At 33.0% G+C, this 26993-nt stretch overlaps 2 protein-coding genes across 5 annotated transcripts in view; one reads left to right on the top strand and one right to left on the bottom strand.

Annotated features, from left to right (window-relative positions):
* Positions 1-1106: 1106 nt before the first annotated feature.
* On the bottom strand, positions 1107-11708 carry LOC146993250 (uncharacterized). Its single transcript, XM_085808697.1, has 4 exons — positions 11469-11708; positions 3296-3484; positions 2028-2178; positions 1107-1510 (listed from the first exon to the last, which is right to left on the bottom strand). Exons 1-4 carry the CDS (start codon positions 11676-11678, stop codon positions 1332-1334), a joined length of 729 nt encoding a protein of 242 aa, XP_085664823.1. The 5' UTR covers positions 11679-11708; the 3' UTR covers positions 1107-1331.
* Positions 11709-25050: 13342 nt separating this feature from the next.
* Positions 25051-26993, top strand: part of LOC118193537 (ralA-binding protein 1-like) — a 125960-nt gene continuing 124017 nt past the window's right edge. Inside the window, exon 1 of one of the 4 annotated variants that reach the window (XM_085807702.1) lies at positions 25051-25400. The gene's annotated coding sequence lies outside the window, so the exon portion shown is untranslated. Of the gene's footprint in view, positions 25568-25614; positions 25724-26993 lie in introns of those variants that run through there. The other 3 variants (XM_085807701.1, XM_085807700.1, XM_085807703.1) reach the window with 3 other exon arrangements.

The following is a 26993-nucleotide window of genomic DNA, read 5'->3' as shown; positions in this document are numbered from 1 at the left end:
ATTATAATGAAAAACATGCACTAGCGAGGAACTGTGTGGAGAGATGTAATGGTGTCCTCAAGTCAAGGTTTCGATGCCTACACCGTCAAAGAGTATTGACATACAGCCCAACACAGGCTTCGCACAACATCAATGCATGTGCAGTGCTTCATAATATGTGCATTGAAAAGGGAATCCCTTATGAAATTGAGGAGTTTTTCAATGAGGATAGTGATGATGATGAGGAGGAGGAGGGTGATACTGCTACAACCAGTACTACTCTAGCTGCTGCTCGTGCACTAAGAAACAGAGTTGTCTCAGCAGTGATTTAATTTCTTGTTCCTTCCCTTTTTTGAATAAATATCTTTTGCTTTTACAATTTGTGTTTATGTGGTGGATATCATTATAAGATTACTAGTTAAATGTTAAAATTGTATTCTTTATTAATCATTTAACAAAGTTCTCAGATTTTGCTTTAATAACACCAAACTTCCATGTTTGGTGGTAAAATATGTTAGTGCTTATTTCTCTAGTAATCTTATAAATCATTAGAATAAATTAAATATTGAAGTTATATTAAGTTTTTAAAAAACTACATAACAGCCTTTTTAACCTTTTGTAGACGGATGGCCAATATATTGGCAGTTGTATTCCCTGTTTAAATGGACGGGGTTGTCCACTTTATTGGCCATGTCTTTTTCCCCCATTTAACAGGCTGAAAAGTGGGGTGAAATGTCAAATTTGACGTCCCTGGGTTTTCAACCACTTATCTCTTTTAAAGATCTCCCTTTTGCGACATAGATGCACCCCTCTGAGAATCCATTAAACTACACAAGAATCTTTGTTGCAAATAGGAGGTATTTCTTAACGGGGGGAAAGCATTCAGTTCAAGATTTCCCGTCTTTTGGTAGCTTTTACTGCTACCAAAGCCCCGGCCTCAAAAGGTTAATTCAAATTAAAAGGGGAAAAAAGTCTCAGTTGTTTCACCCTATTAAGTAATGCATCATACACCTATAGAAAACTATACCATAATAATTAATTTCGCCCACCAGCGGCCGAGCGGTAAAGACGCTGAACACTGGTAGTTCAGCCCGAGGTTCGAATCCCGCGAACGGGCTGGCTGCATGGGTGTTTTCGTGGTTTTCCCCATGTGTAACGTGTATGCGAGCCAGTTTCCTTTAGAAAGTCCTCCACGAAGGCATCCTTTCCTTTAGGCAGATAGCCCTCGTGTGCTTTGCCATAGTTAAATAATCCAATCCAATCCAATAATTAATTTCAGTCATGAATTAAAAGAATGTAAGTTTAATGAATTATAAAAAAATATATACATAGAAAAAAGATGAAAATTAAAATCATTTTTGTAAATGTTGTAATACGTTATTCAGAATTTGCGTTTGTTTCTTAGTCTCTTCACTTTGTTTCTCCACAGCAATGACCAAGCGTTCAAGCAATTCATTTTTTGTGTTTAGTTGCTCTTGAAATAAAGCTGAAATGTCTTCTAAACTTGTCATCTGGGATCTTTTTCTTTTCCCTAGTAGAAGTTAGAATAGTAGAAATTAAATAATGTAATATAGCATACCAAATACAAAACATTATAAGCAACAAATTATAAGAAAATTTGAATTAATTGTATGCCAATAATTAGATCACAAAGTAATATTTAGTTCATTGTAGTTAATGATATTTTTCAAAGTTGAATTCATGTATCACGTCAAAGTAGCATAAGCACATAATGATAACCTTTTAATTATTTGTAATTTAATGCTGTTTTAAAATTCAAATTTTAACTACCACAGCCAAGAAGACTGAATGCATTAAATTCTGCTAATTTAAAAAGCAGTTTGTGACTTAAAAATTTTAGATGAAAAGTTGATCTTAAAGCAAGCATGTTGGTTACCCCTATTGTAGTGAAATAATTAATTTAAAAAGCAGATTGTGACTTAAAAATTTTAGATGAAAAGTTTATCCTAAAGCAAACATGTTGGTTATCCCTAATGTAGTGAAATAATTAATTCTGTAATATGGTAGATTAAGTTACAATTTGAAACCTGAAGAAGTTTGTTTCGGTGTATCAGTCTGGGAACTAATGAAACTACTGTCACCATCCTCTAAAATTTTCTCAGGACCATGAATCTGGGGCGGAATACAGGTAACCGAATTCGTTACTTGTACTTCATCCATAGGTATTAATTCAGTCCCCTGTAAACAAAACAAAACAAAAACAATCACATCCTCTGTTAATTGATACATAAAACATTTAGCATCAGAGCTATTCCAATATAATCAGGAATATATATAGTAATATTTTTATTCATAAGTATGAACCAAAAACATAATATGAAAATACTTAAATGGGGGAATTAATGAAATACTTATAGCGCAAAGTCCTTCCAAATGTTGACTTCAGATTTTGTTAATTGCATGTAAGAGATATGGAAATTACATTACTTTAAGATCGGAAAAATAAACTATGGTAAAATTATCATATTCATGAAAAGTTAAATTCATTCAGGAAAAGGAAAAGTTCATGGGAAAAAAATAATAATAATTTGCACAGCATTTGACACTTAAAGCACTTTTGTTAAATATGTAATACTGTCACATGTAACGTTAAACTAATCACAGTTTTCATTTTATTATGTGTAAGGTTTTTGTTATACATCACTAGGTATAATGAAAGAATATTGTTGTGCTTCACTATCTCATTGTACTGTAAGTGAAAAGGAAGTAGTATATTTTTTTCTTCAAGGAGGATGGCATTATTATCTGAAAAAAAGATATGTTACAAATTTTCTCTTAAATGCATATTTGTGATTTACCTTTTGATATGAATGTCTAAGAATATTCTTATGTATACTGTGAAAATCACAACTGCATACTGATAATAAAAAGAAACTACTAATATATTTTCCAATATGGCAATCTGAGCAAATTGCAAAATTAGTTTTTGGTGATTAGGCATAAGGAATGTAATATAAATGCTTTTTTCCAGCTCACAAAACATATTTGGGGATTTAGCACTTGCTTAGACCTATTTTATTTTAAAGAAATGCAAAGCATTAGATTATATATGCAATAAAAGCAGCCTTAGAATATAAATAAATACTGATATTAAATATCTCTTTTGAAAATAATCTGAAACCATGGGTGGTAGTCATCTTAAAAAAAGTTATTATGGTTCTTAATGAATAGATACTTTTGCAAAATATTTTCATTATTGAAATATAATGAAAATAGCAATGCATATTCATGCACTTATAATTACTTCATTAGGTATTTGAATAAAAATTTTTTCAAGAAGTTTCTGATAAATTACCGTGTCAGGAAAGCCACCTTCAAGAATACTATCGTCACCTGTTACAGTGATCCATCCTGCGACATTTAACACTCTCTCTTCCAATTCTGTAAACTTTTCATATTTTGGAGGACCTCCACCTGTTATCTTCCTTTCTCTATTGATAGCTACTGCTTTGCTTCGAATGTTGCATTTCTGGTCATTCCAGCACTGTAAAAGAAATTAAATACATACAGTTATAACGTTGCGCGCCTCTAACTAGCACGCAACCAAGAGGTGACTGTGAAAGCTTGTATAAACCACAGAGTCTTATAAAGGGTTTAAGTCCCTTTTTATTCAACGTACTAATTTACAATTGCGTTCTCTTGACGCTTACAAACGGTGCCAACTCGGCAGTCAAAATAAAAATAAAAACCTGAAAAGAAATTAAAGACAATATTCTAACTACGAGGCTCTCTCAAATAACTAACTCACCGCGTTTTACAATACGGCTGCTAATTCAGCAGACTTGAAGCTCACTGGAACAATTGCAACTACTTCCCGCCAAGCACATAGGCCGTAACGCGGGGTTTTTCAAATCTCTATAACTACCTCCGCGCTCGCTAAGTAAGAATAACTCTCTCTCACCGAACTTGTTTCCTTCTATTTAAATCATACTACTTCCGCTGATAATTTGAATGCTTGCGCGTTCTACTCAAATTTACATATTCTGGCATTGGCAGTTCCAGGGGAAAGTAAGGATTGACAGGAAAGATAGTTTAAACTTAAAATAAATGTTAGTTAAAATAAATATAAACCCTACATTTGCCGCTGCCAGAATTTGGAAAACTTGGAAGCAGGTCCTATAAACGACCTGTTGTAAGTTTATCTAATTCTGAACTAACTGGCGAAAGCCTCGTTTACACAAAAATATTCTTATGTAACAATTAAAATTCTGTTACTCTTTACAAAGGTTTCTTCTTACAGCAACTTTTCCTGGACTTCATCAATCAATCTTGGTCTTTCCTTCCAGCATCTGGAAGGAATAAGTATCAGTATCTTTCTACATACATTATAATTTACACTTTCTTGACACAATAAATTTTTGTTTTTAACGTTTCGTTTTTCTTAGTTATTGCTTACTTCACATTCATTCAATTTTTCAAGCATTAATTTAACTTTACCCTGGCTCTCCACCGTGTGTGGTGTCAAACGGGAATATTCGTGTTTTAGTCTTACAACACTTCCCCTAACCACCATGATTTGTTAGAATTCAACAACCAAATAGACACACCTTACTCGACATTCTACAACTCAATGAGCTACTTTAATATTCTTAAAAATTCAAATGTAGGTGGAGAACCCTACAAAACACATTCATTCTAACTTCCCCCTCATTCATCTTTTAAACATGCAGGCTTTCGCTCTAAAGCATGACTTTACAGTTTAATACTTAAATTTTGACTTCATTGCTTTTAAGCATTCACTTTTAGCATCTACAATTTTATGCTTCTAGACTAAATTCTACTTTTACATAACATGCAAGTATTTACATACATTTACAAAAGTTTAATACATATGCTTTTTACAATTTACCATAAAATGAATAAGAGAAAATAAATTTTTACTTTACTCATCCTTCGCCAAGCTGGCGGCACTGAAACTAAAATTCTTATTAGTACATACAAGAATACGAAGTTATTTTTATCTCCGGCCAAATTTTGGCTTTAACATAACAGAATTAGTTTTTCGACCAACAGAAAATGCTTGTTTTTAGCTTTTACACTTAAAGAAAATAATACTTTTGCCTTAGCTAAATAAAGTAAAACAAAACTAAGTCTCAACCGAGACATATTGACTTTCGTCAAAATATAGAACTTCGTACTTATGCATAACATTTCGGAACAAAAGAGAAAAATATTTATAGAAGGTTTTAACTTATCTTTGAGTTTTCGATGCTTGAAACTCCGTCATCCGTTTTTGACAAAATTGATCCCAAGTTAGAGGTGTCATGGATGTCAATCTTCTCCTTGTTGATCTCCAATTGTCGTCCCCGTTGATCTTTCTTTTGCGTCCTCTACATGCTGGCCTCTTGACTGAGTAATCGTCTGGTTGTTGGCTTTTGCGTTTCTGCCTGGGACGGCTGGTCTTGACGTCCTCCGGTCTGGAGTCCTTGAATTTCTTCTGTTCCTCGTACTTCTGTGCTTCCTGTTGGCGTTTCAGTTCCCGGAACGGCGGCCTTGCTGGCACCTGACTCTGTGGCCGTGTGCGCGTTCTTCTTGATGTGTAATTCCTCCTGCCATCCTTTGTAGGTGGTGTTTTTCTTTTTACCACGGTTTCTTTACCCGGTTCATCTGTACTTTTGTTTTTCTTAAACGCCGGAGTTTGATAATCATTTTTTTCTTTTTGATACCGACGTCCGGGTTGTAGAAGTGCTAGGTCTCTCTTCAGTTCTCCGTTTCCTGGGTGGTGGAATAGTTGTTGCAGTCTCTGGCCCTTCTATTTCGTTTAGACTTGAGTCCTGCAAGAAACTTTTAAGGATTTCAAAATCATTGGGATTATAGTATTTTTTCACCTGGTCGGGACTTGCTTTACAGATTTCCCCTCTCTCGTTTTTAAGATATAAAACTACTCCTTTGATTTCCTGAATTACATAGGGGCCTTCAAACTTTGGAGCTAGCTTTGCCATAAAATTGTCTGGGGCACTTGATAAAGAAAATTTCCGTTTCAATACTTTATCACCAACTTTAAAATCTGCTTCACGGCGTTTTTTATCGTAATAAATTTTCTGCCCATTTCTTGCCGTATCCGAGGTTTTAAGCGCCTGATCAATTAGTTTTTGCACGTCCTTTTGTTTGAATTCCTGCTCTCTTTGTTGCACAAAGAATAATTTATCTAAAGGCGTAATTAACTTTCTGCCTAAAAATAATTCTGCTGGAGTTTTTCCCGTAGTATCATGATGTGCCGTTCTTAAAGCATAAGCTAATTCATTTATGTAGCCATCCCAGCGCTTGTGATGTGTGCTAACGTAACTGCGAATTATTTTTACAATGTTTTTATTAACTCTTTCTGCTATGTTAGCCTGTGGTCTATACGGAACCATTTTGATATGGCGTATATCAAGTCCATTGCATATGTTTTCAAATATTTGACTAATGAATTGTTTTCCGTTATCGCTAATGACTTTTATCGGTGCACCGTATTTTAAAATGTATCTGTGTAAGAATGCATCTGCGACTGTTTTGGCTGACGCGCGTTTAAGTGGAACAATTTCTGTCCATTTTGAAAAATGATCTACTATTACTAAAAGAAAACGATTTTTGTTTAACTCGCTCTGGGGGAAGGGACCAAGAAGATCTATGCCTAAAATTTCATTCGGAAATGTAGCGCGAATGCTATTTAAGTACCCGGCCGGGCTGTAATTAATATCATTTATTAACTGACATTGATTGCAGGACCTGACATACGCAGTTACTATTTTGTATAATTGCGGGAAATATACCGCCTCGCGTACCCTTTTTAAAGTCTTTCTGACCCCGAGGTGGCCCGCTGTTTTTTTTTCGTGCAACTCCCTCAAAATGCTTAATCGAAGCGAGGCTGGGATGACTGGCTTATACTCAAGATTTTCGTTCGTTCTTTTCGTATAGAATAATAAATTATCTATTATTTCATAGTTTTTTGCTCTATTTCTTATCGCATCGATATCTGTATGCTCAAAGCCTTCGGGGTCTTTCAAATAAGCATAGATATTTCCAAATTCAGGATCAGCTTTCAGTTCAGTAATAACCGTATCTCTAGAATCTAAAATTTTTGAAGTCAACACAGCGCATTTAAGTTCATTACCTTCCTCGTCCAGTTTTATACGAGAAAGTGCGTCAGCTACATTGTTTTCCTTACCCGGTTTATATTTTATTGTGATATTATATTCTTGGAGTTTTAAAGCCCATCTTATTAACCTGGGCGTTAGGTTTTTTCCCGAGTAAAGTCTACCAACAGCCGCATGATCCGAAAAGACAGTTACTGGCGATTTGCCGAAATAAACTCGAAATTTGTGTACAGCCATTAATACGGCTAATGTTTCTCTTTCTGTAGCTGTATAATTCCTTTGTGTTTGATTCAATGTTTTACTAAAAAATGCCAGCGGATGGTTATTTTGCATAAGAACCGCACCCACCGCATAGTCTGATGCATCTGCCGCAATTTCCAGGTTTTCGTCCCCCTCAGGGAATTTTAAAACAGGGGCATTAATAAGCGCTTCTTTTAATCTTTCAAAAGCCGTGTTAGCTTCCGCTGTCCACGTAAATTTACTCTTTTTTCTTTTGATTACTAAGAGTGGTTCAACAATATTAGCGAAATCTTTTATGAAAGATCGATAGTAAGAACATAGTCCAAGGAAAGACGAAAGTTTCTTGGCGGTGTTGGGCGGTGGGAAATTCTTAATAGCTTTTATTTTTGAATCTTGCGTTTCTATACCCTTTTGCGAAATTTTATAACCAAGATATTTAAGTTCTTTAGTTGCGAACTTGCATTTTGAGGCGTTAATTGTAAGACCGGCCTCTTTTAATAATTTAAAAACTTGTTCGAGATCACTAATGTGTTGTTCCAACGTACTACTCGTTATAATTATATCATCTAGATAAATTAAAGTTGATTTTCCTAGGACAGGCTTTAGAACAATGTCCATAGCTCTCTGCAATGTTGACGGGGCCCCACACAACCCAAAAGGCATGCGTAAAAATGCATAAGTGCCCGATTTTGTTATAAACGCGGTTTTATGTATATCTTCGGGTCTCATAGCTATTTGATAGTAGCCAGACGTTAAGTCCAAAGTAGACATATATCTCGTCGATTTGATCTGTCTAATGATCTCGTCTATAACCGGCAAAGGGTAAACTGGGAATTTAGTTATGCTATTTAGTTTTCTATAATCGATAGCAAACCTCCAAGCCCTTTTATCCGAAGGAGGAAACTCGTTCTTTTTCCTACATAGTACGACTGGACTCGCGTATTCACTATTTATGGGCGTTATTATTTTATTCTTTAACATCTCCTGAATATGTTCTTCGATGATTACGTCTTTTTGTTTGTCATAGCGGTAAGGTTTAGTCCTACAATGTTTTTCGGCATTTAATTGAATCTTGTGAGTTACAATCTGACAGTTTCCCGGCTTTTCTGAAAACAAATGAGAAAAATTACTCACCACTTGCTGTATTGCTTTACTTTCCTGGTCATTCAAATGGCTAAGGTCCAATTCAGGTGTCTCCACCGGTTCCACCACCCTCTGGTCCATCTCCAGCACCACGGAACTATCTTGAAAATTTAATTTGGCCCTCGCGGCCCTTAAAAAGTCCATACCTAAAATAAGAGAGTGTTGGAGGTGTTTCACCACAAAAATTAATACTTTGAGATTTTCCTCTTTTACCTGTACGTTTAATGCTACTTTCCCGATGCAGTGACATGTTTTTCCTTGCGCCGCTATAATTTCCGTATTTCTGGTTTTAAAGAGTCGTATCCTATAAAAATTCTTTTTGAAGAACTTTTCACTCATGAAATTGCCTTCTGCCCCTGTATCGATGAGGGCTTCTACTGGTACATCGCCAACCAGGACTTGTATAATTGGTAGCTGTGAGTTTTTTACGATGACTGTATTTAGATGTCTATTTGAGGGTTTTTCTAAAACTTCCGGGGTCTGGACCCTCCCTTTCACAGGCCCCTCTAGTCGTTTAAAGCTTTCCTTTCAATCTGTGTCTTCTGGGTACGCGGATGCTTATTTTCAAATTTTCTTTTTGGGCCTTGCCCTTCAAGTTTCGATGCGTTAGCTTGATAGTTCTTTCCCCCATATGAGCGATTTCCATTTCTTGTTTCCTCCTTCCTTCTGGTACTTTGAGAATATGTTTCCCCTCTCGCTCTTTCCGCGATTCTGCGATTTTGAAACTTCACCGCCAATTCGAAAAGTTCCTGCAATGTGGTTGGGTTTCTAATTTCAAAGTAGTCTTGGACAGCGGGTAACAATCTTGGTAATATTATTTCAATAATCTCCGCATCGGGTTTTTTCCCATACAACATATCCGTTAGCTTGATTTTTCGTAAAATAAAGTCCGTCAATTGTGCTGTATCCCGTTGATAGAAACTATATAGCTCGGCTTCCAGCCGTGCGCGATCTTTCACTATGGGGAAGGCCTTTACTAACGATTTTTTGAAATTTTCAAAAGTATACGTCGGGCTTCCAAATTCACCTAGAAGAAATTTGCCTATATTTTTCCACCATAGCGCGGCCTGTCCTCTTAGTGCTGATGTGGCGATAGCAACTTTTTGTCTTTCGGGCACAGGATAGAGCTGAAAGTGGTTTTCTATACCTTCTAAAAATACGGACACCGAATTTTTTCCGTCGAAATAGACGTTTGGCTTGATTGATGCTCTCAAAGTCTGGACCAGGTATCCAAATCCTTCTAACTGCGTTGTCATTTCTTGGTGTTGTCCAGCGGCTTCCATCCAGTTTTCGGCCATTTCAGTTCGATAAGTGTTCGGGCGCCAATATAACGTTGCGCGCCTCTAACTAGCACGCAATCAAGAGGTGACTGTGAAAGCTTGTATAAACCACAGAGTCTTATAAAGGGTTTAAGTCCCTTTTTATTCAACGTACTAATTTACAATTGCGTTCTCTTGACGCTTACAAACGGTGCCAACTCGGCAGTCAAAATAAAAATAAAAACCTGAAAAGAAATTAAAGACAATATTCTAACTACGAGGCTCTCTCAAATAACTAACTCACCGCGTTTTACAATACGGCTGCTAATTCAGCAGACTTGAAGCTCACTGGAACAATTGCAACTACTTCCCGCCAAGCACATAGGCCGTAACGCGGGGTTTTTCAAATCTCTTTAACTACCTCCGCGCTCGCTAAGTAAGAATAACTCTCTCTCACCGAACTTGTTTCCTTCTATTTAAATCATACTACTTCCGCTGATAATTTGAATGCTTGCGCGTTCTACTCAAATTTACATATTCTGGCATTGGCAGTTCCAGGGGAAAGTAAGGATTGACAGGAAAGATAGTTTAAACTTAAAATAAATGTTAGTTAAAATAAATATAAACCCTACACAATAAAAAGTTATAATCAGAGGGTATAAAACATAAAGTATTAGTAATTTCTCTTAACAAGTTGGTGAGTGATTTCAGACAATAAAATCTAGGCAACTATGTAATTTATTTTACTTCTGCACATTGAAAACTCATATTTGTAGTTTGATGTAAAGGAATATTTTTTAAGCTCTCGCATGCTTTTATGAGAAACATACTTTTTAATGTTTCTTATAAACATAGTTCTTATTCTAATTTTATTTATTTCTTCAATATTTAATATTTTCTTATTTCCTCAGTATATTTTCATTTAACCTCTATTTTTTGGCAGTTTTAAACGCCTATAACAAATTATTTGAAAGTCCGAAGTTGTTTTGGCCAGAACAGATAAATTATTCTGTTAAACACAAATAAATTCATAGTCTCTACAAAATCGAGCAAACTACCTGCAACAGAATTTTTAAAGTTGCCTTACGTGTAAAACTTGTCTTTCAATTTAGGAATTCATAATTAAATTATATAAATTTTTTTTAGTCTCCCATTAATCATTCGAATTATACATAAATTATTGGAATATAACATCTGAATGTGTTGCAAGTTATTGCTGTGTTCATGAAAACTACAAGCAATCAAATTTCAATTTTGAGATGTGTTTGAAAAACTGTAGATATTTTCTAGTAACTGAAAAGTGTATAAACTGGATCTAATTTCACTACAGATAAAAATGTTTGTATGTATCTGGCATATTATTAGTTTTTAATTATATGATAAACTAAAAAAAATCAAAATTAATTCATAAAACAAATTTTGTACATCTTAAATTAAAAACCATAGTGCTTTAAGAACTTCAAATGAACAAAATTACAAAAATTTGGATTTTGTCATTGATCCTGAATTCCTTGAAAGAAAATGGAATACCAACAAACTAAATAATAATAATCCATGTATAGGTATGTATGTGGTGTGTATAAAATTTGGTATTTATATTTATCATCTAATCCATGTAATGACTAACAATAAATGAGTTGTCATAAATTTTGTAAATAACTTCTAATGCATACGAATTTCCATCACTGATATTTGTTTAGTACAAGAGTTATTAATCACATACAATCTGTAAGTAAATCATACATACCTTTCTCCACTGATCAGCAGTTTTTATGGGTCCCCAACCATCATAGTTTAATTGCACTGCCAACTGATCCCACAGTTCTTTTCTGGTGGATTTATTCATTTCTGGTGTTAATTTACCAGAACTGAAGTCTGCGTGCTTTTCCATAAACGCTACTAAAGTCTCTAACTGCCGAGATGTTATCCTACATGATCGCTTCTTTTCAAAATTCATATTTAACAAGAGATTGGAAAACGCACGTTGTTTACTAGAGATGGATAAAAAACACAGGAACGGTTGTTTACTATATTGCTTGCAAAAACAAAATTAAAATTACGATTATTTGTCAAGAAATCTTCTCATTGGCTGTTGTACTATCGTTTGACGTCAAAATGTGGACGGTGCGAAGGAGGAGCTACTACCTCTTTCGATTGGTGAAAGCCTTAACGTTTCGCACGCTAGAGGCACAGCCAACTCTATAATGGCCTTGAAGCGCAAAAGTCACGTGATCAAGATGGTCGATGTATTTTTGTGGTAGTGTGTGGTTGTGAACTCGTGGTCGTGGATTTTTTGGATATATATTTTGCTATTAAGTGATTTTAAATCACTTATACTAAGGTAAATAATATTTTTATCTATACTTCGTTTTATACTTTTTTAATTTTTAGATTTATTTGGGAAAATTTGTAGCTGTTCTCAATCCTATTCAAGTATTTCGTTTTAACATAACATCGAATACATTAGTTTGGACGTTTCGCGTAGTGTTGTTTTGAATATTTGTTTGGAATAGTAAATTAGGAATTTCTTGTTTTGATTATTTCTTTCTAATAGCATATTTGACATTCTGTCCCAATAAAAGAAACTTTATCACCACAAACTTTTCAGTCATTAATAACAATTACAGATACATTCAATTGATTCCATGTTTGTTTCAAAAGTATGAAGCTGAATACATATTGTTAGGAAAATTTCAATGCTCCTGAATCACGTTTTGAAATGTATCGGCAAATGTCAGGTTCAGATTATTAAATAAATGACCTACAATTATTAGAAAATGAGAAGAAGCTTCGTTTTAAAAACAATATTATAATTTCAATCAAATATGAATGTCCCTTTTACCAGATTATGATAAGGATTCTATCTTTACTTTTGCGAATATTAATTGATTATTCAAATTTACTAATTAATGATTTTTTTATAGAAAATGTTTCTTCTGATATTTTAGCAGTGCTAGTTTATGTTTCAGGTTATGATGCCATGAAAAAATTAAGGGTGATAAAATGCAATATTTGACAGGACTGGTTGCAAAGTATTCATTCAGTAGATAACAGCAGATGATATTTTTGGTTTTCTTAAAGAATTAGATAAGGGGGAAATTAAAAATTTTCCATCTGAAGTTACTCTATTAAAATCTTCAACTGTATATTTCTTGTTTGGTGAAATTCTTAAAAACATGGAAAATACATTTCTTATGCCAGGAAAGCAAATGGATATTTTATATAAGTTATCTTGGATACGGTTAGTACACCATACAGTTACTTTAATTTAACAGATTCTTGCACTTGTGGAATGACTTTACAAACTCGGTTAGAAAATATGTTTGATAACTTGTAAAATAATGTTAAATAATTATGCAAAATATAAAAATGACAAAATCAATATAAAATGTTCATATAAAAATGTTAACAAATTTAATTAATTTCAGTTAATAACTCAATTGTTTATTTTGATTTATGCTTTGTTTCTGCATAGATTATGTATAATATGTAACATGTATGTATATGGTACAGCTTCAAGTTTTATGAATTTATTTTTAATAGTGGAATAGACCTGTAATTTGGAGAAATCACTTTAAAAAAAACCAAGCCTAATCACTTACCTCTTGGATGGTTTGGAAAAAGTGATTTTGATTGGAATTTGATTTAAATTGGAACTAGTACAAATAGATGGCTGTCCTTTTTTATGAATGCAATTAGCATTTAGTTCTTTGATATTATCTTGAAAGATTTATTTATAGTACAACAAGCATGTAAGTTCATCTTTATATTCAAATTTTCTAGCATTTAAGGAATTTTAATTCATTTCCCTGTTTTGATAAAATTGAGATATGCAAATTTTATTAGTGAATGGAGTGAAGAGAGATGACTATGGGTATTTGTCTTCTAAAAATTTATATAGCTGATGCGATGGTAGCGGCATGGAGTTTTACAAAATAATTCTTCCCTTAATATTTATTTTACTAGTATGAAAATGTAAAATTTACATTCATAAATCTATTGAATTCCCCCCCCCTTATGTGGATTTTATATTATTTTGACAATAAATTTGATTCAGATTACGTAAATGGATTTCATTTTTATCAAAATTACATAAATGAAGTTCGCATGTGGTGATTCTCAATGATATTTTTAGTTACATAAACGAAGTACAAATTGTTTTAAAAATTATTGAAGATATACATTTTTACCGCCTTTAAAAATATTGCAGTATGAAAAATTTAATGTAAATCATACGACCTACTCACGTTTATTAATTTATATTTATTTTAAGACAAACTATTATTTCGGTAAACTTTAACTCCGGGATTATGGTAAAGAGATCGACTATTTCGATCACGTGACCTTCCGAAACTGATTTCGCTTCAAGGCCATGATACAGTCAGCTGTGCGCTAGAGGCGCTTGAAGATACCAGTTCACGCTCAATCGTTAGTAGCAGTCGAACGAGAAGGAGTCGCATGCTACGTCACTCTCGTATCGAGATCTCGTCGCACGGTAGGACGATACGGCCCCAGGTCTACACACAACAGAACGTTTTAACCAAGAAACAAAAGAAGACAAGAAACTTAAGTCCGCCTCGAAACCTCGACAATTCCAACTAATGATAAAACACATGAAATTAGAAAGTATCATCATGAATTCGAGGAATTTCCTCTTCTTGAAGCGTGTCTGGCCCATTATTCCAAGATATCAGATGACTAGCCTGATGAATAGTATTCAAATTTAGATGTTCTGTTTGAAGATTTTCATATGCAAGGCAGGTCGTTTCAAGATCTTCCTTGTATTTTTGGATCTGTTTTTAGGCGTTTTCATACAGGCTTCTAAGTTGTGTATTTTCAGTTTTAAGTTTGTTATTGACTTCCTTAAGATTTAAATTATCTACGTAAAGAGAATCAATTTTCCGTTCGAGATTTTCTAATCTTACGACTATTTTACTTAAAACATTTCCCCCTGGCTTCTCCGATACTGAGCCTTTAGTATATATATTTGTGTGGGTGTTAGTAGAGTTTTGTTCTTCCTCTTTCTGGACAGCTTCTGCCCAGGAAGAATAACTGGAAGTCTGGAGAGGTTTCTTCGATGAAGATTCATGCTTCTAATCGTTCACCTTCCTTTTTTTTATATTTATTTTTGGGCAAGATTTATCTAAAGCATTAGGCTCACCTCCACATCTAAAGCAACTGGTATTATGTTTACATGGGTCGTTGCAGTCATTTTTAACACAGTTCGCTTTGCTTTTGCAGAGTTTCGACTTGTGGCCTATATTACAGCACTTGTAGCATATTATGGTATTTTCAATATATTTGTTTACCGCAAAATTTATTCGACCTGTTTTGATATCAGACCGATTACAGAAACCAAGTTCCTTAATCAGAATTATTGGCACCTTTTCGTCCGACCTAGGCTTAGTGAATCTTACAATACATTTCACTTTCTTCTAGGCCAGCTGCTATGTCTTCTAAACTAAGTTGAGTATCAACATTCTCAACTACATGTTTGGGGCCCTAGTCTGGACATCGTCGAGATAGAAGAACGGGTCATTTTTTGCGATCTACTCGACAGAGAGAGAGTCTGGTGTCATTGTCTCGATCATTACAGAGATCGACGCGTCGGAAATTTTTCCGTCAGCTGGACAGCTGTCGTTTAAGTTTCTGACTGTCGTTTAGAGCTAAACTGAGGACGGCGGAGGTCACGGATTTTTTTGAAAGTGTACGTAATCGATATTTTATTTTCTTAAGATTTGTGAAAAAACTCGAGTATTTCGCTATAGAAATAACGCATTTGATGCTGACGATTCTACATTATTTATTCATTCTACATTACCAAAGCCTTAATTAAATTTTAGTGAAAACAATATATTTGGTTTTTCCTATTTCACATATAAAGAAGGGGTGCATACTTTTAATTTAAAATTGTAATTTTTAAACTAATGTATATATCAATGTACTTAATTTCATGTTTTGATGAATAATTTATAAATTTTGAAATTTTATGTTTTAAATTAAAATGTATTTCCCTCTACTTTTATTTGAATTCGTAGTATATAAAAATGTAATACATTAGACATGCATTAAAGACTATGCAGTATATAATTCAAACTATGCACGTCCTAAATTCAACATTTACATTAAATTGCTTTGAGTTAAAAAAATTATATAAGTAGTTTTAACTGTACCGATATCGATGTCAATTTCCAATAGTTTCTAGAATCTCCTGTATAAAACAAGTTAAATTCCTGTATAATTTTCGGTTAAATTCTTGTCAATATTATAATGCAAGATTTATAATTAGTTATCAGATTTTTTTAATGTGGTCTACTTTTAGATATTACATCAGTTTTGTGTATATTTATTCAGATCTAAAAAGTGCTTAGTTTTGGTTTTATGTAATTACGGCACAGCCTCGAAGGCTATCTGCCTAAAGTGAGGGTTGCCTTCGTGGAGGACATTCTAAGGAAAACTAGCTACACGCACTGCCATGAACTCGTCACCGAATTCCAAAGCTAACTGATGAGAGATGAGATGTTTGTAGAGGCGAAAAGCGAAAGTAGCATAGATAAACATAACTGGCTTGTGTCACAGGGTATTTCAAAGCCAAATTAGCCTCTTTTCTACGAAATATGTGAAACCACCTCTCTTTCATTTCACATCCCGCTTAAATCTCGTCTGCGATGCCAGTGTTTCTATATTTTGTTCATTTCCAGAAAGGATATCTTTTCATGTTAAAAGAAACAAAATGCATGAAAATACATAGTAGTTTGTGGGGACTGTTGCATTATTTCGTGTTTAACCGATATTTCGTCTTAAGTGTCTTCGCGTTAAACATATTTCACTGTATACAGATGCGTTTGGACTATGTATACACAAATAATTTTTTAAAAGGAAAATTTATAAACCTTCCAAAAATTTTCGTGCATTATGCTGCTAAAAATTGATCAGTAAATATATAAAGAAAGAAATTTAGAACCAATTTTTCAGAAAGAATAAAAATTCAAATTCAAATTAACTTGATAAAATTCTGTAAATGTAGAATATAAAATATTCTTTTTAGACTAGTAAAATCTTTTTAAATTCGAAGATATTTTTAATGATTTTACTTCCCCCCCCCCTCCCAATTTCCCTTTGCTACTGCTGTTTGATAAGAGGTTCTAGTAAAGTTTTGTGTTAAGATTAATTTTAAACTTTCAAAGATTTTCCACTGCAAGATTTTAATTTTTTCTACATTTTTAAGGGCATGTTTTCATTTTTTTTTTTTTTTTTTTTTTTTTTTTTTTTTTTTTTTTTTAAGATTCATTTTAGATTAGAAAAATATTTTTAAATTGGAAGATATTTTTAATGATTTTCCTTTGCTTTGAGGAGGACTAGAATTTTCGGGTGAACTATTAGATAAAAAAATATATTGAAATGGTTCATCAACTGATTCTGGATACAGAAAAGCAAGGATTTTGTTTTAGAAGGGGAAATGTAATTCAATTTGACATACCTCCTCTTGACGATATTATGCTGAAGTTGGTTGGATTCCTCGCCTTTCTTGTTCTTTTATACTATTTTTTGGTTTTTCTTGTGATGGTTTATTTTAACATGTTCACTGCTGTGGGGGTCACCAGTGACCGGCACGATTTGGCTACAGCACTGTGGGTGCCACCGGCAATGTGACCAATAATAAAATACATAATTAGAATAAATATCGATACTGATAAATTTTTAAATAGTACCATCATTACTATAATGATTTGAAGAATAATAAATCGTAAAAATTTAAATTATAAATCGCAAAAATAGTATACAGATGTTTGGGAGTCGTCGGTGACCCCCAGCATGAAAAATGCATTAAGCACGATTATATATAACATTATGTTCTGCCGATAATATTTCATCATAATATATATCGCATAGTAAAAATTTTAAGTTGGCGTCATGGGCAAATCACATAAAATGCGTATGGCAGGCAACGTGTTAGTTTTTACATTTTAAAGTATTCGTATTCTACATTTATAGGATTTAATGAAGATCATTTGAACTTCAATTTTTTAGTCTTTGTGAAAAGTTGGTTCTAAATTTCTTTATATATATATATAAGAACTCCTACACTCCTAGAAAAAAGTAATTTATATATTTATTTATCCCACATTTTCATTTTGAAATATTTTCGTACATGCTTTTCAATATTTTAAAAGTTGATTTTTTGTTGAACTGAAATATGTAATATGGAAAAATTCTATCAAAAAACATAATTCAACTCAGAATTGAAACAGGAGATAAATAGAGATAATAATAATGTGGGGTATTTGATCCTCTTCCCCTAATAGGCATTTGAAACATGTTAGCGTGTTTTTCCATTCAGCTGAAATGGGGCCCACCAGCGGCCGAGCGGTAAACGCTGAACACTGGTAGTTCGGTCCGAGGTTCGAATCCCGCGAACGGGCTGGCTGCATGGTCGTTTTCCCCATGTGTAACGTGTATACGAGCCAGTTCCCTTAGAAAATCCTCCATAAAGGCATCCCTCCCCCTAGGCAGATAGCCCTCGTGTGCTTTGCCATAATTAAATACCTGCCATTCAGCTGAAACAGTAAACATATAGAAAAATTCCCACAGAAACAAAACAGGCAAAAAAATGGGTCGGCATCAGGAAACTGATTAGTCTAAAACAGGGCTTCTTAAACTTTTTTCAATCGTGATCCTTTTTTATCATAGATTTTTCCACGACCCCAAAATATTTACAGTCAAAAGTCGTTAATCCGTACTCGTCGGGACTTCGGCGATTCCGGATTATAGATCATCAGTTTAAATCTCATAAGATGGTAAGCAGAAATTCTAAAATTAAAAATATTAAACCGTAATTTATGAAATAAAGAACAATTATGATATAAAGGGTATCAAAATTTACAAAAACAAAAGCTTAACCCCTTAACGCATTTGCCCGTGTCCCACACGGGCGAAAGTTTCCGGCAAATTTGCACATGCCCGTGTCTCACACGGGCGCCCTTGTATCTCGAGTTATTTTATTTCTAATGCTTGTCTGAGATCCGTTCCAGTAAAAATAAATAGGCTAGATTATAATTAAACTTATTTGACATAGATGGCACCACTATTCAGCATTTTTCTTGTGTAAACCACGTGGCGTATTTTGATGATTAGCTATAAGTTTGCTAGGAATTCTTTGCTATAAAGCAGTCGTTTGGTGTGGAAAAGGTAATATATCCATTTTTATTACGTAAATATAATAAAAGTAAGCAGTTAACTGCAAATTATATTACTAAGTGTTTTTGTAATTTAAAAAAAGTTATCTGATAATGAGCGACTCTGACGATGACAATTTTGAATATGCCAATTTATCAGACAGTTTCAGCGATGAGAGTGATGATTTCTTGAGTGATGGAAGTGAATCGGAAGATAATGACAACGAGATTTTGGATATAGCAAGGAATTGGTATCAAATTAGTATAAATCAACCAAACGTTGCACCACGGAGATTTCGATTTGAAGCTAACCCTGGCTGTTATGCATATATATGATTATGCAAGAAAAAAAAAATAGGTGATTTTTTGACCGAAAATTAGAAATTAATGTGTGCCTTAAGGGGTTAATATTTATTTGTTTACTTTATTAAACATTTCTTTCAATGTAAGTTGTTTAAGTTGCTTCGTTTTATGTGATACTTTCTCTTTAATTCTATAAACAGACATAATTTCTTGTTCAGTTACAAAGTTCCGCTGTTCAAGTCCTGTAATTGCTGTGCCGAGAATACCGACTAACTTGTCAATTGAAATTTTTTCGTTTTCACTAACCTCTCTGTCACCTTCTTCATATCTTTATCCATTTTTTTGCACCAATTCCACTTTTTGTTTGATAGAAATTGAAACATACTTTCGTTTCGTAGATCCTTTGGGAGCTCCAGCATCGGAAATTCTATTTGACATAATCGAAAGTTCAAGTTTACTTTTATAAAATTGCTCTTGCAGTCTGCAAAAAATAATAAGCCGATCCAATTCGAAGATTAAGGAACAACGCAATCATCAACATTAACTGAAATAGATAATTAGATAATTTTAGCTTATACCGTCCGTTATACATAAAACGCGCACGCGAAAACCTATTCTGCACTTGCGCACACGCATATGCGCAGTCGTAAAGGTCTTATGCGCATGTGTCAACGCGCCGCATGCGCAGAAAGTTTTTAGCTTTGAGGTCTGGATTATAGATCATTCCGGACTATGGGTGTCCGAATTAAAGACTTTTGACTGTATGAAAATTTTGTGGGACCCCATTGCGAAAATCCGACACGCGTGAGTGAAGCTATCAATTTTTTCACTTGTACTGTAAGATAATATTGCAGTTTTAGGTCATTATCTTTAATTTCTCTTTTTAAGACATAGAACAATGTGAAAATTTTAAGTAACAGATGAAATGACAGCATCACGTGCAAAGCAAGTAAAATGTACATTTATATTATAAAAAGAATGCGTTGAAATATTTTTGTTTTTCTCTTTGTCTGTATTGTCTTATCTTTATCTATTTTCAGATACATTGTGTAAAAATATTTGGTAATTGTAAAATTATTATATTAAGTTTAAGAAATACCAAAACTACTAAAAATTTTTTGCGACCCCCCTGCTGTAGATAGGAGTTGCGATCTACAGTTTAAGAAAGTCGTCTAAAATAACGTTACAATATTTGATTTTGCTAAAACATTGGATAACTGAGGCCACAGCCAGTGCAGTTATGGCAGATGTACAAAATTTTGGAATTTACAGAAATATCAAGTAGCAAAATTTTTGGAATTTAGGACCCAAAGAGATTGCATAGCACAACAAAATGTACCTGCTGAAGCTAGGACTCAGTGCATGGTTATATTCTTGTAAGGAATGCCTGAATGCAGAGATGCATTTTGAGTCATCATCGCTAGGTCACCAGCCTACACAGCATTGTGGTATACGTCATTCACGTAAATAAGGAATAAAATTGATTGCACTTTAGTTAAATAACCTAACTTATTCTTTGTAAGTATTATGCGAGAGTACTGTAATTGTTGAATAAGAATAAAACACTTGCTTTCTGTTCATCTCAAATGGCATAGATTTTCTAGCAGTTATTCCAGCAGAAATTTGAAGGAATGGATCATTCTGTATTTAGTTAGATAATCAAAATACACAAGATATGAACATAACATATTAAACCATAATTCACTTTTTACATTGGACAGCCATTGTTTATCAATTTTCACATAGGTCGTACTTTCCCGTATTTTTGAAAATACTCCATTGCATGCTGTTCTGTTGAAGACACGCCCGAAACTTTTTTTTTTTTCAAAATGTAATTGATAACTTGTATTGTTTTTTTACAAAATTTAAACCTGGGTGTCATGAACAAATTTGGGGGGGGGGTCACCAAATTCAAAGAAATTTATTTGACAATAAAAGGTATACATAATTTGAAGAAAATTTTGGATGTTTTTTAACATTTCCATATTTTAATTTTGATTTTATTGCTTTCCACTTGATTTGTGTGTTATGCTTGATGATTTCCAAACAGCTCGTATCGAATTTCAAAGCAATTGCATACGCGCAGCAAAGATGTAGTTTTTTTCGACTATCTTAGTAGTGTCTTGCATGTAATTGTAATACGCATCAGTTATAAACTATGTTTCTTATTTCTAATCAAATTTGTTGTCAAGTAAGCACATAACATTTCCTAAGTATTGGAAAATTCAGTAGTGTCTCGAAGGATAATAAAAACAATTTTGTTTTAGTTGCAGTTCTGTTCATGATGGCCCAAAATAGATACCCAATGTTCACAAGAGAAACGGGATGGATGGACCAATATCAAATAAACTTTAACGAGAAACTTTAAGAGAAAAACTATTAAAGAAAATGCAAACAATAATGAATTCATTGGCTCCCTTTCTACTTCTAAAAAAAATTGAGTAAAGAGTTTATTTTATACTGTTTTACATGTTGTATTATGAATGGAAAATAAATATCCATTGCGTGTTAAATGCAGTGAAAACTTGGCACATGGAAAGCATGAAACCTGCGAAATTAAAAACACATTTAGAAACGGTACTTTTCCGTTTTGCCGGCGCAAACCATTAAGTCGCCAACAATGGTACAACTGATGCCAAACGGAATATCTTCGCTGGCAACCTTTGACGCCTCATTTACAAAACAAGTCGCAGCCATTTCTTATCAGATTGATTGTACTGGCATAAAATTACATAGAATTTTAGAAGATAGTTAAATTTTATGCTCTAAGACCATTTGCGGTAACTAAGTCAATTAGAATGCAATCACACCACTCACCCGATGGCGAAAATATAGAAAAGGCAAAATCAAGGGTTAAATTCATCAATTCTAATGAGAATGCACTAGCGAAGTAAAGCACTGCGGTTTTACATAATTTCTGAGTAAACTATTCGTACAAATTGAAATAATTCTTGCATTTAAACTTGTATTCCAAATTAAGATTTAACTTGTCATTAATGTAGATAATTACTGAGAGAATTAGATTTTTGTAGCATAGTTTACATGAGATGAGATCAGGTGGGGTTACGTGTTACGAACCGACAAATCAGGATGTTGAGCCATGAAACAGTAAATTCTTAATGTCTTTTTACAAATTTATTGCCTTTATTTATTGGCTTTTTACAAAATTTTAAAAGATATTAAAATTTTTATGCCTTCAAAATAAAAAATTCTTAGAACTAACGTTTGTTAACATTTTTTATGTGTATATTGTATGTTGTTGGCAACAAAGTCTGCTTGGCGAGATTTGCGCCAGTGAAACGGAAAAGTACCTCAGAAACTAAACATAAAGATTAAGTAAATAAATCTGAAGAATTTTTTTAAGGAATGAGCTAAGAGCATGAAAAATTAAAATGTATTTTTGAAAAAATATACAACAGTTCCTGAGAAGGATTTACAGGCATCTTAAAAGTTTCATATTTAATTGCAAAAAATTTAAAAACCTCATACAATTGGAGAATCGCTCATTCTTCCTTCAGTAATTAAAATGACATCATTTATGCATACAGAAAAATATATTAATGATTTAAAAACGATAGCATTAAAAAAAGATACCGTTTCTCACCAAATTTCTGTCATATCAGACACTATAGAATACAAAATCCAGTCTTTACTATAAAACTTGATGACACTACCGACATTATAAAAATGTCTCAATTCATCGTTTATCTGAGATACGATTTTGAAGATGACGCAGTAGAATATTTTTTATGTTGTAATATTTGGGAAGGAAAAGCAACTGGAGAGAAAATATTTGAAATTATTAACAGACATTTTGAAATGAATAATCTTACCTAAAGACACTGTGTCACAGTTTGTACTAATGATGCTGCAGCATTAACAGGTAATTATAAAGGACTAACAGGATTAACAATGAAAATTGCTCCCCATATAATATTCCATCACTGTATGACACATAGAAAAGCTCTTGTTGCAAATTGATAAAAAATTGCACAAGATATTGCAATGTTATTACTGCAATTAATTACATTAAAGGGCAAGATCCTAAACAGTTGTCTCTTTTTAATACCATGTAATGAGATAAGTTCTGTATATGAGACATTATTACCAAAGTCAGTTGGTTTTCACACAGAAAAATACTGAGACATATTTTTGACTTGAGAAATATAGTTTATATATTTTTGGAAGAAAAGAAACATACATCAGCAAGTTCATTCATTAGTAATGATTAATTAGGAAAACTCAGTTACATAGCAGACATTTTCTAAAAACCTAAGCATTTTAATACTGAGCACAAATATTGAAGCTTTTAAAACTAAGCTAATACTTTGGCAAGGAGAATTGAACAAAAACAACAGAAACATGTTTTTCAGAATTTACTAAAGAAAATAATACAGATTTCTTGTTTAAAACAACATATGATAAAACTGACAGAAAATTTTTTGAAAAATTTCCAAATAAGGAATTAGGTTGGATCTGTGACCCATTTTGCCTTTGGTATTTTCAATTCTAATGTATTTCTAAATGAAAAAGCACAATTAATTGATATTTTAAGTGACAGAATACTGTGTGTTCAAGTGAAGTCTCTAACTTGCCAAAAATTTTAGTTATCTATTGGAAAGGAATATGCCAATTTAAAATGAATGAAAGTAAATTATTTCGTTTCTTACATAAAATTGTACAGTAAACCTTTAGCTTATATTTAAAACTTCTAAAATGCTTATGTTACATTTTTCTGTTATATAAGCATTGAAAGTGGATTTCTCACTGAAATAGAAATAATTTTGCTATTGACTACTACAAACTAAAGATTAAGGAAATGTTTTTAAAACATTTTGAATTCGTTGTTATATTGATTTACGAAGCAGTAGATTAGTGAGTTTTTATTACATTACTGACAAGTATAGTTTTTCCAAAAAATTTCCAGTGGAGATAATTATTTGTCAAATATGAATGTGTTTTCAAAGCGGAAATAAATAATAAGTTATAAAAAAGAAAAATCAGTTAGAACATTCACATTTCTAACAAAGTAATTTGCTTTGCTTTAATCTTTATAATACAATACATTTTACAATGATAAGGCAAAATACAATGTGGAATGGTTATGCGAAGATTACGATAATACCTAGAGTATTCAGCATTTCGTATAATCCTATACCAAGATAATAATAATATTAAAATAAATTTTATCTGAATGAAGTTTTCTTATTACAGAAACAGTAAAATTATGCAATTGCATAAACGAATGCACTTTCAGACAATATACTTAATACTGTTTACAAGTTGAAGCCATAGTTCTGTTTACGCCCTTCAGCGCATGCTCAAGAATTACCATCCAGGCGAAACTAGTCGATTTGTCCATGACGTCAAAAATTCGAAAAGTGGGGTAGGGTTTGGAAATACGCAACCGGGATACCAGATTCAATTCCTTTCAGAACAGTTTTTACCTCTTTTGTGCCATTTTTAAAAGCTATTTTGACATTGTCAATAGCGATTGTGTCCGCGCTATAAAAGTTCCTATTTGTTTTCCTCTCTTTATTACTGCCACTGTCCATGTCATTATCTGGTTTACGCTTAAGTTCACTAGCCATAATCCCAAACAATTCTTCTGGAAACAGAATACATTCGAATTAATTGAATTACCAGTAGAAAATATACAGATAAACTTATCGCCAAAAGAAAACTTTTCCGTGTCAAAAGCAATGAATTTCACAAATAACGAATTCCGAACGCAACACTAACTCCTAATCTCACTTCCAATTCGGAAGCTTAATTAACAGTAATAATCCCTAATATTAGTTCGTACATTATATATCAGTTGGTTAGTTATTTCATCGCGGGAAGGATGGAAAGAGTTTAAAATCAGCAAAAAAATGTAGATGGATAATCGTAAAATTTGATGAAAATTTCGCAGCCGAGTATTTTCACTTTCCCTTCCAAAAAAATGATATACGAAGCAAAACATCAACTTATTTCTAACCAAAACATTACATAATGTTTATATCTAACCAATTTTTCTTTTGCAGTCTTTTACCTCTTGTCTCAAATAGACGAAATTATATTTTATTATATTTAGTTTTCTGTACAAGGGGCAGAAAGACTTAGTAAATCATCTCTTTCGAAAACTGTCTTATTTACCTGTGTGTGTATGAAGGTAATTGCAGAAAAGAAAGCGAATTTAGTCAGCTTCGGAAAAGAAGGTTACGTATGTGTACATTCTGAACAGTGCGTGTATTGAAATCTGAAAAAGTACCAAAACACTGTAAAAATAGCTTAAAATTCATTTACTCTATTTCTATTTTTAAAATTGTAGTAAAGTATTTATGTTACTTGGATAATTAACTCCATGTTGATCTATAAATCAAAGGTACATGTCTTCTCTAAAGTTTATGTATTAGATTCAGAACTTAGCGACGGTTATCTATTTTTATTTTGAAATTCCCTCGTTTAATTAAAGAAAAGTGTTACACTTCCAGTGACAGTATTTTTTAAATACGGGTGGAATCTAATTTTGGCAGCTAAGGTAAAAATAAAGAAGTGTAACATTGTGAATTATTAATATGCGTTATAAATTTGCATATGTATGTTTATGTTATTCAGAATATTAAATGATTTGAAGTTCTCTGTTGTGTATAGTTTGCCAATGTAACAGCTGGTGTAGATTTATCACTTTGTGTATCAAGGCAGTTGAAAGAAAGCAAATTCTTTTATACTTCTAGCTACTGTACTATAGTTAATTACTTTCTGTTTAAATTGTAGAATTACTTAATATTAGATTTAATTGATGAATGTGCAGTTTAATACTTCCTTACATTCAGATATTATTTTTTAACTTTGGTACGTAATTTGTACATTTTAAAACTAACACTAATACAATATACACCTTTGTGCACTCATGATATTTAGTGAAATCTTACAAAATTGCCTCAGTGCTAAATAACATTTGAAAAGCTTTTTGCAACACCAGCAGGAAGGACAGCCAGCTCATTTACAGAATTGAATAGTTCAGTAGATGTAATTTGTTTACATTTTTCGCAAAACTTGTGGGGACCATCTGCCTAAGAGCAGTGGTGCCTTCGTGGAGGATCTTTTTAATGGAACTGGCTTTTATTCATATCGTACACCCTGGACAATACTGTGGTTAGCAGAGGCTGAATACTAGTTTCCATTCCAAGATGTAAAGTTGAATTTAATATGACTTTATTATTTGTGTGTGTCTTTTCCCCCTTTTTGTTAGCATAATATCAGTGTATCTTCTGTGGTGCATCAAGGCCAGCATTCTCTCCTGTTGTAAAATTGATTGATATGAAGAAGTGCACAAGTTGCTAGTAGCCTTTAAACTAGCTAGTAAACTCTTTTGGTTAGAGTCGACTTTAGGGTACCCCTTGTATTATCGTGAAATTGCTGTTTCATTTATCGCCAAATTGTTGTCTCATTTATGACAACCTGAGTAGTTGAATGCTATGGAAGCCCTATTATGATGTAATTGGTTACAGTGAATTTGAATCATGGGAAAAAATTTGGAAAGTGTGTGTTGGATTTTGGGTAAGGGCTTGTGTGTGATTTATTAGTACGTTGTTATTTTGTGGTTTACACAGTAAATTGGCTGAATGTGGTAAGATTAATTTGAAGTTTCTGTAGGATTTGGAACGAAAGGGAATAAAGCAGTTGGGTAGATTAGACTTTAAGGTACCCCTCGTAGTATGGCGAAGTTGTTGTTTGATTTATCGCCAAGTTGTTGCTTCATTTATGGTAGCCTGAGTAGTTCAATGTTATAGAAACCCTATTGTGAT

Source organism: Stegodyphus dumicola, chromosome X1, assembly GCF_044657685.1.
Source record: "Stegodyphus dumicola isolate Sdum_Otavi_A_Nest chromosome X1, ASM4465768v1".
NCBI lineage: Eukaryota > Metazoa > Arthropoda > Arachnida > Araneae > Eresidae > Stegodyphus > Stegodyphus dumicola.
Note: the sequence above shows the minus strand (reverse complement) of the source record. Positions and strands in the feature narration are given on the sequence as shown.